This window comes from Dufourea novaeangliae, unplaced genomic scaffold, assembly GCF_001272555.1.
Source record: "Dufourea novaeangliae isolate 0120121106 unplaced genomic scaffold, ASM127255v1 scaffold208, whole genome shotgun sequence".
Taxonomy (NCBI): Eukaryota; Metazoa; Arthropoda; class Insecta; order Hymenoptera; family Halictidae; genus Dufourea; species Dufourea novaeangliae.
In genome coordinates, this window is record NW_015374114.1 from 243,870 (window position 1) to 256,026 (window position 12,157).

General features: G+C 41.7%; 1 protein-coding gene across 9 annotated transcripts in view; it reads left to right on the plus strand.

The window, feature by feature from the left end:
- LOC107190924 (ELAV-like protein 3) overlaps positions 1-12,138 on the plus strand; it is a 61,825-nt gene extending 49,687 nt beyond the window's left edge. For 5 of the 9 annotated variants that reach the window (XM_015579819.1, XM_015579821.1, XM_015579820.1 and 2 more), the window contains exons 6-8: positions 2,343-2,589; positions 6,046-6,087; positions 11,416-12,138. In XM_015579819.1, coding sequence (XP_015435305.1) covers positions 2,343-2,589; positions 6,046-6,087; positions 11,416-11,740 — 614 coding nt within the window. In that variant the 3' untranslated portion in view covers positions 11,741-12,138. The remainder of the gene's footprint in view (positions 1-2,342; positions 2,590-6,045; positions 6,088-11,415) is intronic. The other 4 variants (XM_015579825.1, XM_015579827.1, XM_015579826.1 and 1 more) reach the window with 3 other exon arrangements.
- Positions 12,139-12,157: the final 19 nt, after the last annotated feature.

A 12,157-nucleotide genomic window follows, 5' to 3' on the forward strand; every position in this document is an offset into this window, starting at 1 on the left:
AGGTGCAAACGTTAGGTGACTCACCCTATATATGTGTATATATGTATATGTATATATGATATATATGTGCTCGTTCGATCTCACGGGGAACAACGAGCGATCATGCAGCGTGTGTTGCAATTTAATGTGGTTCGTTAACGGTCGAATAGATCGTTTGCGAGCCGTCACGCGACCAGACTCTCGCCGTCTGGTATTATTGTTATTATTATAATGTTATTATTATTATTATTATTATGTATAATCAGTTGATTCTGTCTGGAGCTTCCTGGCATAAATTATGTCGTCTCGAGGAGAAAGAGAACAACATTCCGTCTCGACGAGGCTTGCTACAGCTGGTTTCGTTCGAGGGATGTTTTCGGAGATATCGGGGGCTGTGTCCACTTTTTTTTTTCAAAGAATTTTCGCGACATTCTCGATGTTGTCGATGGATGTACTGAAATCATGGAAAGGGTTGTTCGTCATCGGGACGAAAGAAATTTCTAGGCTGTATCGTTGGAATGAACAGAACACGTTTCTGATGTTTGTCCAAATACCGTTGGGTGAATATAATATTCGCACTGGGGCGGCCAGTTTTCAGCATTAACTTTGTGTAAGTTGTAAGATTACAGAGTAGTTCATAAATATTATATGAAACTAACCTTAATCGTATATTGTGTGCACTTGGATTAATATAAACGATGTGTCTCCTATTCTTGTATAATCTATACTCCGTTCGGTATTTATTGTGTTTAAATAGACCGTATGTTTCGTGTATTTACAGTGCCTGCATACAGTTGTCCAAAACCTCGTATAAGAGGAAAATTTATTGGACCCCTTGACACAATAGAATGCCATAATACTATTCTGTTAATTTGCGTCCACAAAGATTCACATTTGCATAAATGTTCGTGGTTTAATTACTCCGATATTCAGACACTCTATGCGTTCGGTGTATGTCCATTGTAACTTTGAAGTCACATACACAAATGGCGTACACATCATGGTCCTATAATCTTTTTTCGGTAACTAATAAGATTCTTTACAACGATTACCGTAACTAACTTGAGATATCGGAGTAATAATCTTTTTAAAAATTGTAAATTCATTGTTAATTTGTATTTAGAGGTTGATATTTGTTGGGTTTACGTTAAAAAAGAAAATTCGGTCAATAGAGGAGGGTCTTAACGCTCTCCAATACCGGAGGATAATATCATTGGCGACTCGAGCGCACCCCAAAGTCCACCCTGCCCATGCATAAGGGCTTCAGAAGCAACGGTTCTGTTCATTCTTCTCTTCTTTTTAAAAGAGCGTGGAACGAAAGCCCTAGCAGCATCATCATCCATTCGAGGGTGTTCCATGCTCACGTCACGGATCACTAAGCATCGAGCGCAATTTTTAATTACACCGGGTTCGATCCGATTTTTCTTTTTTCTTTTTCGGTCAGCCAATCATTCAGAAGCTCTGCGCGCACACGATCACTGGTCCGTGACGCGAGCTCGAATAACCCTGAAATAATTTCTCCAGGACGAAGTCGAGCGCGAGGACACAGTTTATGGTTCACACGGTAGATCCTCCCGACGCGAGCATTTTTCATGAATATATGGTCAGACACGAGTCAGAAGACAATTGTAGCGATGAACGTTCAAAGAAGATTATCATTTTGTGCGACAAGTCGATAGGAAAGTTTACTGTCTTTCTGGATCTTATTATTCTTCTGGAAAAATAGAGTATATGGATGTGCATTGTGTATAGAGGACGTATCACCTAAGGTGATCAGCTTATTCTACTGCTAGCTGTTCGATCGAAAATTTATTTGGTTGGTCCCCCCACCTATTGTTTTCGTACAACAGATGAAAATCTCGACTCTACCGAACTTCAACTTGTCAATCAACCCACGAGGTAAACAATCTGAAAAAGAATTACACGTGTATTTTACAATTATAGCAAGGGGACGTAACGTTACGTGTCAAGAAAAAAAAAACGAACGGCCACTTATTTCCTAAGCCCAATACATTAAATCCTCGATGAGTGTCCGAAGGTTCCTCAGCACTGTCCCCAGGTCGAACGGTGACTTTTCAATGAGACTCAGCACAGTGATAGATCTTTGAATTCCGAAGCCAATGATATTTATTTCAGCCGTATACGGCCATTAGTTCATGAAATATTTAATGTTCAGAGGAGCCTATGTGCGCTCATCGAGAATTTACTGTATAGTGTTCTGGTGGAGGGGAGGAAACGTTTAGTAATCGGAGGATCTACCGTGACGTCCACGAGGCTCGAGACATTATCAACACCTATAAAAATACCACCACAGAAGATAATAGAGCGTTAACATTAAGAAAGAAATGTAAAAAATAATCCAGAACCGATTCCGACAGGATTGTCGAAGGGGGTTGGTTTCATAAGGTTCGACCAGCGGGTCGAGGCCGAGAAGGCGATCCAAGAGTTGAACGGTACCATTCCAAAGGGCTCGTCCGAGCCGATCACCGTCAAGTTCGCCAACAATCCGAGCAACAACAACAAGGCAATACCGCCGTTGACCGCCTATCTGACGCCGCAGGCGACCCGACGATTCGGCGGCCCGATCCACCATCCAACCGGCCGCTTCAGGTACATTCCACTGTCGCCACTATCCAGGTACCTACTCGCCTCTACTCGCTCTACCCAGAAATCTCTTTCTCTATCTATCTATATCTCTCTATCTCTCTTTTTTTTCTTCTTACTGTCTTTCTCTGATTTTCATTAACTTTTTCCGTTTCCTAGTTTCCGTTCACACCTCTTTCTTCGTTATCTCTCTCTCTCTCTCTCTCTCTCTCTCTCTCTCTCTCTCTCTCTATCTCTCTTCTTGTCAGTTTCGTTCGGTTCCCATCAGTTGTTCCGTATCGTTCAGAATAGATACGTGCTCTGAACAGATTATCGGAATGATCGATCGATCGATCGATCGAAGTTGATATCGATTGTAATTTCGTGGATCGCGATGAGTGAAATGTAGAAACGTTTGATTGGTAATTTTTTTTTTGTTACCGTTGTTTTTCGTGGATAAGGACATAGATTTGCACGTGGATCGATCGATCATCGTCAGATCGTTTTGTATCTTTTCTTTTTCTTTCATTTTCCCCCCTGTTTACGCACTCACCGTTCGAGTACCTCGGTACACTGCAGGCTCCTTCTACTGCACCTCATATACCATACGACTCATGTTGTGTTACTTTGTTGTTGTTTCTGTTTTTTTTTTGTAATTTGATCTATTCTTTTTCATCGATTCGAACACACGTCGAACCACCACGAGCTTTTTCGTTCGTGATCCGCGCGCGTGGTCTCCTTTTGCGATCTCTCGGTCCTGTTTTTTTTTTTCAGCCTCTGTAAGGTAAACATATACCAATGAATGAACACTTGGGAGATTTTGTAATTATTAAAGTCGGGTTTTAATTGAAAATGATATTAAGAAATATTTGGCACATGAAAAGTCTATACTCTTTTATAATGTATCGATTTAATGTGAAAAATTGGAAAAATTTAATCAATTAAATTAAATAGAAAAATACAGATTTCACCAGTGAATGAACATTATCTAGCAAATGAAGATTTCCAACCGATGCCGTGAAAATTGTTTGAATATGAACAAAGAATTTAAAGAAATCAGTATTTAATCATTTGCTTATTTTAATAGCTTAATTTACTCGATTTTATATATAATGTTCATTCACCGGTACGTGTTCATTTACTGGTGCATTCTACGTTTCGAGAGTCCAAAGTTCGTGCCACAACATCACTTCCAAAGTTGACAATTTACAAACTTCTTTAAAATTCATTTTTTCAAAAACTAGGCATGCTGAGAAAAATCGGTTTACAGATTCGTATTCAGCTTAGAAAAATCTACCAGAAACATCTGTTAACCGTTACGAGGTAGGAGAAAAAAAGTTGAAATTTGTCGCACAGTAATCGATCGGAGGGAACGCGCGTGTAATAAAAGTGCACCGGGAAATAATGCGGGCCAAACAGGTGCAACAGTCTCGAGCGTATTCGACGGGGAAGCCTTTCAATAGAGAACACACGAGGGGGATCGATGATGCGTCTCGATATCAATATTTCAACGGCGTCGGTGGCGTCGTCGCGCTACTCGAAATATATCGGGGCTCGATCCCGATTCCGGGGATCGCGATATCAGTCAATTACGAACAATCCCACGAAGTGAGGCGACGTTTTATTTTAATCCCCCTCGAGCGTCGATATATCTCGGAGCGTATCCGACGTTTCTTTATTATCGGGACGCGTCGAAACGTCGTTTCTCTTGATTAACTTTTTTTTTTCTTCCACCAACTCCCACCCTTTTACTTTGATTGGATAGATTTTCTGTACGATCCGTTCCACTCCTCCATCCACTGTCACTTCCCTGCAGATCCTGGAATCCCTATCCTAGCCAGCAACGAGTGGTACAAGGTGGTCTTTAAATTAAATTACTGATCAGTGGACCGTGAATCATTACGCGTTTCACAGAAGATCGAGCCAAATATACAATGAAACGTAAATATGTTTATTTTATTCTGAACTTGGAAGTAATTTATATTTTCATTCCTGTTCACGTGGATTAAGTTGGTAACAGTGTCATTTCGCGTAGAGATCCTCGGTCTACTAATTATAGTTAGAAATAATTATATATATATACATATATATTAGATAAGTGTAAGTGGTCGATTGTGCAAAGAGTCACAAGCTGATTCCGTGAAAGACTCATCCTTGACCACTCTGGGAACATGGAGGAGCAAGGCACACACAAACGTTCTTCTTGGTTCTTATAACGTTTTGTTGCTTCTTATCCTCGCGATCTACGGTAAGAGTGTTCACGGTAATCGATCGAGTAAAGGTGTATCGTATAACCTTCGTCGGACACGGCCGCGTGCAAAAGAGGTATCGAGCCAGGATCGTTGTTCCACGATAACATCTGAATGTCAGAGGGTCGCATTCGAATGTTCTTGTCGCGTGAGAGAGATTGCTTTGAAATTAATACGTCGTACGTGAAAAATTACGGGTGACGAAATCGAAGTGTACTCTTGTGTCAACTATCGTTATGTATTTCCTGAGAACACTGCGCAGAGAGTGACGCAAGTGTAAGGCCACCTAATTCCTTGTAAGTATTCGACGTTACAGATCTCGTTTCATACGCATTTCACCGTGAACCGCGAGGCTGACGTGAAATTCGATTGAAAACGAGGTAATCGAAAAACGTCGATGACGATCGGAATATGGCTCTCGTGCACGACCGCCGCGTCAACTTCATGTTTTTTTAGATAGAAAGACCTGTTTTTTTACATACCTTTATAAGTAGATCTTTATAGCCATTCTAAAACGTTCTACTAGATGGTTCGTAAAACATATCTTTCCATTTCAAAAAATGAAGTTGATCATCATACGATCTCTACGCGTCCACCTATCAAGAAACTATTTACATCGAATTATGTGCTCCTCGATACCATTCAAGTCTCGTGTGACACATTTTTTTCTATCACCAGTAACAGTCATGATACTGAAGTGGCCTGTTTTAGGCGTCTCACCCTGTATAACGCGTCTGCGTTTCGTTTCTCCATTTTCCTCAGAAGTTTCGATCTCGCGTACCTTTTTCCTCGATTCACCCGATAATTTCCGTGTCAGAGAGACGAGAAATGGTGTCGGAAGCTTCGCCGTTTCTCCCCGACTATAATTTTCCCTCACTTTTCGTGTTCATTCCGTTCAATTTACTTTCGTTATTGCTTCTCTTTCTTTCTATCTCTACATCTTTCTCTCTGTTTCTCTGTTTTTTCCTCTATCTGTCCGTTTGCGTTTGAGTTCCTTCTCGATGGGAAAAGGAAACGGAGAGCCACCAAATAGATAATGGTAGTCCCCCGTGAACGGAAATGAAAACGTTAGCGGAAGCACGAGGAAGCGACCGACACACACTCATACACACGCACGCACACAGAAAACATATATATACACACACACACATACACTTAAAATCCCTTTACCTTTTTTCGGCTCGTTCCCGGAGTATCTCTCTTCTTACGTTGTTCTTTTTGTGTTTTGTTTTAGCACTGGCAAGGCCATGCTTGCCATTAACAAAGGCTTACAGAGGTCAGTATTTTTTTCGTTATTACCGCTATGCTCCCGTGTTCCGGTTTTTTCGTTTCCGACACCAATTTCCCTTCTTCTTCTTCTTCTTCTTCTTTTACTTCTTCTTCTCCACCCTCATCCTCAGTGTGGTGCTTCGTTCTCTGTTACCGACACAAACACGCGTGATTTATTAAAAATTTCATATATGGCAATTCACCTTTAGATTTTCTTTCTCTAACCGGCTATTTCTGGGTCCACTCTGATCCGAAGTTTCATCGAAATCAAACATTTTTTTTAGAAATTGATTCAAGATACAAGTTGTCCATGAAAATATATAGGCATTTCTCGCAGGAAATTTATTCAAAACATTTTAATTTAAAAGAAAATGATATCAAGACTATTCTGTCATTCTATATGAAATTTTTAATGCTCTCTCTCTCTCTCTCTCTCTCTCTCTCTCTCTCTCTTTGTCTCGCTCGTCTCACACTGCTCTAATTTCTACCGATTATCTGTCCGAGAAATAAATTGTTCTTATCACGTTTTGTGTTTCCTTTTTTTAAAGTCTATCAAGATTTTTAGTTTCTTTCGAGTACGATCGTGAATTTCTGTCATATTGTATGAAATTTCTAAAGCTAATTTCTCTCTCTCGTCTCACGCTGTTCCACGTTTACCTGTCTCTCTGTCTCTCTCTGTCTTTCTATCTCTTCCTCCGTCACTTTCCATCATCTCTCGAAACGCTTCTCCACCCAGAGCAAACGTCACAAAGCATACTCTTAGGCGAGGATTCTCTGTTTCGAACGCGAATCGATTCGTATGCGTGGAGTGTTACATGCAGTGAGAGTCAAAAGTGAGTATACACTTTGAAAGAATGGGATTCATTCATATTTATTTCACTCACGTTTAAATCTTGCTACAGAAGTATTACCATGAATCTCACATTTTGTAAGGTGTACACTTAGTTTTGACTCTCACTGTACATACAGTGCGCCGACAAACAAAAGTTACCACTTTTTCGATTTGTTTTTGATGTCTTTCCGTTCACTTCCGGTTCCTTTTTCTTTTCGATCGTCTCCGCGGCGTTTTGTCCGAGATTTCGAGCTCTGTCACCTGTCGAATCGATCTCTTTCTTCAGTTATCGGTGCTTTTATTCACGCGTCGTATTTCGAAAACGACAACAGAAAAAGCCTTGCTCCTCGATCACCTGGAATCGCGACATTCGAAGAACATTTCTACGCGCGTACGGACTGTACAGATGGAATTGCCGCGGATGGATCGATCTTTCGGTCCACGGAGAATCGAAAGGATATTTCGTGTCTCTTTTTCTTTTTCGAACATTCTCTTCCGTCTTACGTTCTTCTCGTTTTTTTTTTCTTCGACTTCCGTTGCTCGCCTCAAGTCGGTCGTGTTCGATCCAAGATCGTGCACCCGCGCGATCTGACCTTCGGCCACTCTGTTCGTCGATCGATCGATCAATCGAGATGAAAGAGAAGGATTTCACGCACGATCAGCTTTCATGTGTTTGCACACGAATATTGTACAGGGTGTTTCGCTATATTGCAATATTAATAAATAGTAATAAATAAATAATATTCTAACCGGAGATTGATTAATAAGACGAAGATAGTTTCAATGGCTTTTGCGCACTGTGCAGACTTTGTCGATAATTACAATTCAGAGGTGTGCAATACAGCTATGTTTTCTATATAATATAGTGTTAAGTAATATTTAAAAAATAATATCAAGAGGTATAATCGATCTGTGCAAGTAAAGTACCGGAGAAAAGCGAGGCTCATTGGAACAAGTGGCAGTCAACGTGTTATACTTACACAGTTTTCATAATGAATTCATAGGTACCTCGTTACGTAGCCAAAAACGTTTTTAAAAGAGAAACACTCTGTACAGGGAACTGCAAAACAGGACTCTCACGACTTGCACAAGCGAATATAATATAGAGTAACTGTATATTCTCACCATTTTGCCCATATTTGTCCATCACATGTCGTTAGAGTAGAGCCGAGAGCAATCCTACGTGCACGATCTCCAACGACAGATAGTGATCACGTAAACATATCGAACCATAGAAATTGCACTTATCGTTGGTGCACGAATAATATCGCTAACAAAAGAATCGTACGTGATTCTTGTTCCAAGAAGAATGCCACCGATACATCGCCATTCTTCTTGTCGACCAACAAAAAACAATAATTCACGATAACGGTAACATTTCGTTCCGAAAATTGCCAATAATATCGATTGAACGACAAAACCGACGAACCCTTAACGTAAGTCTCCTCGGTTTGATATATTTCCTTTCGTTCGAGAAAAACGATTCAACCCTTGGAAGTCGCGACACCTGTGTGCTATTTAGTCCAGAATTTTTAAAAACTATTCCTATAATATTCGAATATAACACGGTACGAACACGTACCTGACATTAACGCAAGTGAAAACGGTCAGAAACGGTCAGACACAAATCCGATTCACTTGTAATAAATCTAGCCTTGTACATGCATTTTCTATTCCACCCTTTCGATTCATTTTTTTCGAGTAAGATCAACAACCCTGTCGGTACATGTAACGTCAGTTCGGCGAGAAGCTGAATATAGAGTAAAGTCGCGTTAACTGTGCGCGGAGAAGCTTCTACTGTCAACTGTTCACGCGTCATCCCCACCTCTGAGAAGTATTCCCCCTGGAATCAGTGAAGTGTATAATTTATTTCCCTTCGCGAAACCGACAACCGAACAAGAGGAGCCCCAAGAAAAGAATAAATGCCCGGTTATCGGTGAGAACAATAATGCAATAATTTTCAGCTGGCCACGTTCTTAGCTTTTGTAGATACAGAAGATAGAACTGATGGTCGAACAAATTTCTGCTCTAAATTTACGAGTGGTTGGAACGGTTTGACGGTGTCCACACATACCGCGCAGATGCGGTGCCGAATTTCCCGCAGTTAACGCGACTTTACTCTATTGGGGGAGAAATACACGTACGTTCCCGTCTTCCGAGGGGTAGTCGGTTGCCTTCATGATTTTCTTTTCATTTTCAGTGTTCAGAATTACTTCAATGGTCTCCCAGGCACAAAAGGCAAATTTTATCGAAAATTTAACAGTTTACTGTATAACTTAAATATCACTACCGGCAATGTAATATTTGACTCGAAGAAAACGAGTAATATTCACGTCTATTGCATACTAATTGTCACCATAACTCTGCCACGGTGTTATAAGGCGAAGGGTTAACAGACGAACGAAAGGAAACTTGGAACAGGAACGAAAGGACACTGGTTAGGGGGTTGGTTCGGTCTGACGCGAAGCAAGGGCTGTCCAACGAAGACGCCCGTAGTATACTGCATATATTCTCGCGTTCCTCTAATGACCGTTCGTTTTAACGAACGCGTAATTGCTCTCTCTCTCTCTCTCTCTCTCTCTCTCTGTCTCTCTCACCTCCCGGCACTGTACTGACTACTCACTGAGATGTGCCCTGTTTTAACGCGGCTTGTGACGTCAAGTAGGTACGTAGATACACATTTTTTCTCTCTACATCTCTGTAAATACGCTGTCCCCCATCCCATCCTCTTTTCCAACCCCTCGAACACGCCGTCATTCAGCCTCCTTGTGTGTCTCTTCGCTCAGAAATTCTTGCATGCCGATTAACGACCGCATGCCATCGCCGTAACGATTTTTTTTTCTTTGCTTTTTCCACTTTCTTTCAATTCCGTTCCTTTCTTTTGCAGTCCATTAATTGAACGTGCGCGCTGTTCGGTTCAGTTCGCGCAGCTTTTCTTTCCAGCCCGTACAGTTTGCATGTTGCCTTGCGCGATTCAACGGTTGCGTTCTCACGGGGCAAAACCGTTTTTTTTTTTCTGTTTCTGTTCTTTCATTTCTGGAATTCGTCACATCACGAGGCAGTAGTGTTTTTTCCTCCCCTCCCCCCCCCTCCAATTTAATTTGTTTTATTGTATTGTTCTGTAGACCTGCGCGACGAGTTTCACTACTCTCGCTTCTGGAAGATGTTTCGTTCGGCGATAGGGTGTGCACAATGACTTGAATCTTGAGAAATCGTGCATTTTCGGAGAATCGATGAAATTTTCATTTATATTTCGCATTTGATAGATACTGTTTTTCGCGTTGGTGTTTGTGGAAGAGGAACTTACACAGACAAGTCATTAGTAGCGATGAGTTCGTCAACAGAATGTTTTTAGTCTATACTAGACTACTAACTTTTGGAAAATGTCCTCAAGAAGTATGTGCTAAAGTATCCATAAAAGAAAATATATGCATACAGAAATCCATTTAAAAAATAATATCGAGTAATAATAATACTTTTATTAACATAAATAAAGAAACTTTCATAAACAAATGTTATTTTTAAGAGAATAAGTTGATGAAAAAATGTACGTTGTACGTGTATAATATAGAAGTCTATATTGACCACCACTAAATTATCAGTCGAGGATCGAAAATGCACGAAAAATTCCCGAATTTTCGTCGTCGATTTCATCGAGTGTCTTAAACTCGAGAATTCGTTTCACCAAGTTTCGCGATTGTCATCTGACAATACGTCAAACAACCACACTTGCAATTTGTTGGTCTTCTCACGGTGCACAGACCATCGCGAGTCTTGGTGTTGCTGAAGAAATCCACGATTTCGATAGAGACCACTGACGGTGCCTCTATCGAAATAGTCTGACCTGGTCGATTTAGTTCGACGATTGGTATCGAACGTCGAAGCTTTTACACAAAGAACAGCGCTGTCGATGCAACGGAGCCAGGCCGTTCGATAATTTATTTCCAGGAGGTCGAATAATTTGCATATAGCAATCAAGAAAATCGTTGCGGTGGTCCTTGTACTATTCGACGTGATTGCGGTATTACGCCTCGACTTTTGCTTATCGAAAACTCGCGGAACATGATTTACCTATTTCAACAATATGTCCCGTTACCAATTCGTACAATTCTTGCAGTTTCCAATCGAGTACCTGCAGAGATCGGCAAATTCATTATCTAGGTAAAGAGTTTCGAATAACGAATAAAGAACGATATAAAGATTGTGACGTAAAATCCGACCAAATAAATGCTATAGCTGTTCCATGAACAAATTTCTGAGTCACTGTGTGCGTTCTCCCCGGAACGAAAATCCGATCGATTCGAGGGACACCAAACTGCACGGCAGCGCTACCTACTTCGTTAAAGCCTCGCCCTTCGTTCACCGACACAAGCCACCCCCCACGAAACCCATCGACCAACACACATACACGCACATTGGTGTAAAAAAAAAAAAGGAAAAAAAAAAAAAAGAAAATTCATTCGACGGGCGAACGTTTTCACGGTATCGACGCGACTGTTCTAGGTACAGCCCGCTGGCAGGCGATCTGATCGCGAACTCGATGATACCCGGGAACGCGATGAACGGTTCCGGCTGGTGCATCTTCGTCTACAATCTCGCCCCTGAGACCGAGGAAAACGTGCTGTGGCAGCTGTTCGGCCCGTTCGGCGCAGTCCAGTCCGTCAAAGTGATCCGAGATCTGCAGACGAACAAGTGCAAGGGTTTCGGTTTCGTGACGATGACCAACTACGACGAGGCGGTGGTCGCCATTCAGAGCCTGAACGGTTACGCGCTCGGCAACCGGGTGCTTCAGGTCAGTTTTAAGACGAACAAGAGCAAGGCGGCATAGGACAACAAGCAGCAACCGCAATACAAACAACAGCAAATCGAACAGCAAGAAGAAGAGCAGCCCGAACAACAACAAGCAACGTCACCAGTAGCCACCACCACCACCACTACCAGCAGCAGCAGCAGCAACAATACCATGGCTGGGACGATTGTGAACGCGTCTACGACCGAGACGACAAAACTGGCGACGACACACGTCCCAATTAGCTCTCCGACGCATCGTGACATCGTGGACTTCGTGAACGCATTCCAGAAAATACCCCAATTCAAAAAATTCCAAATCCGCTTGCAGATGGCTGAAAAAATGTTAAAGCTTCATCAGGACTGGCAAGACTGCAAGAAAGACGACACCGATAAGTACGACTCCGATTGAACGGAGATATAAGGAGGTTCAGGGCCGGGGGGGGGGGGGGGGGGA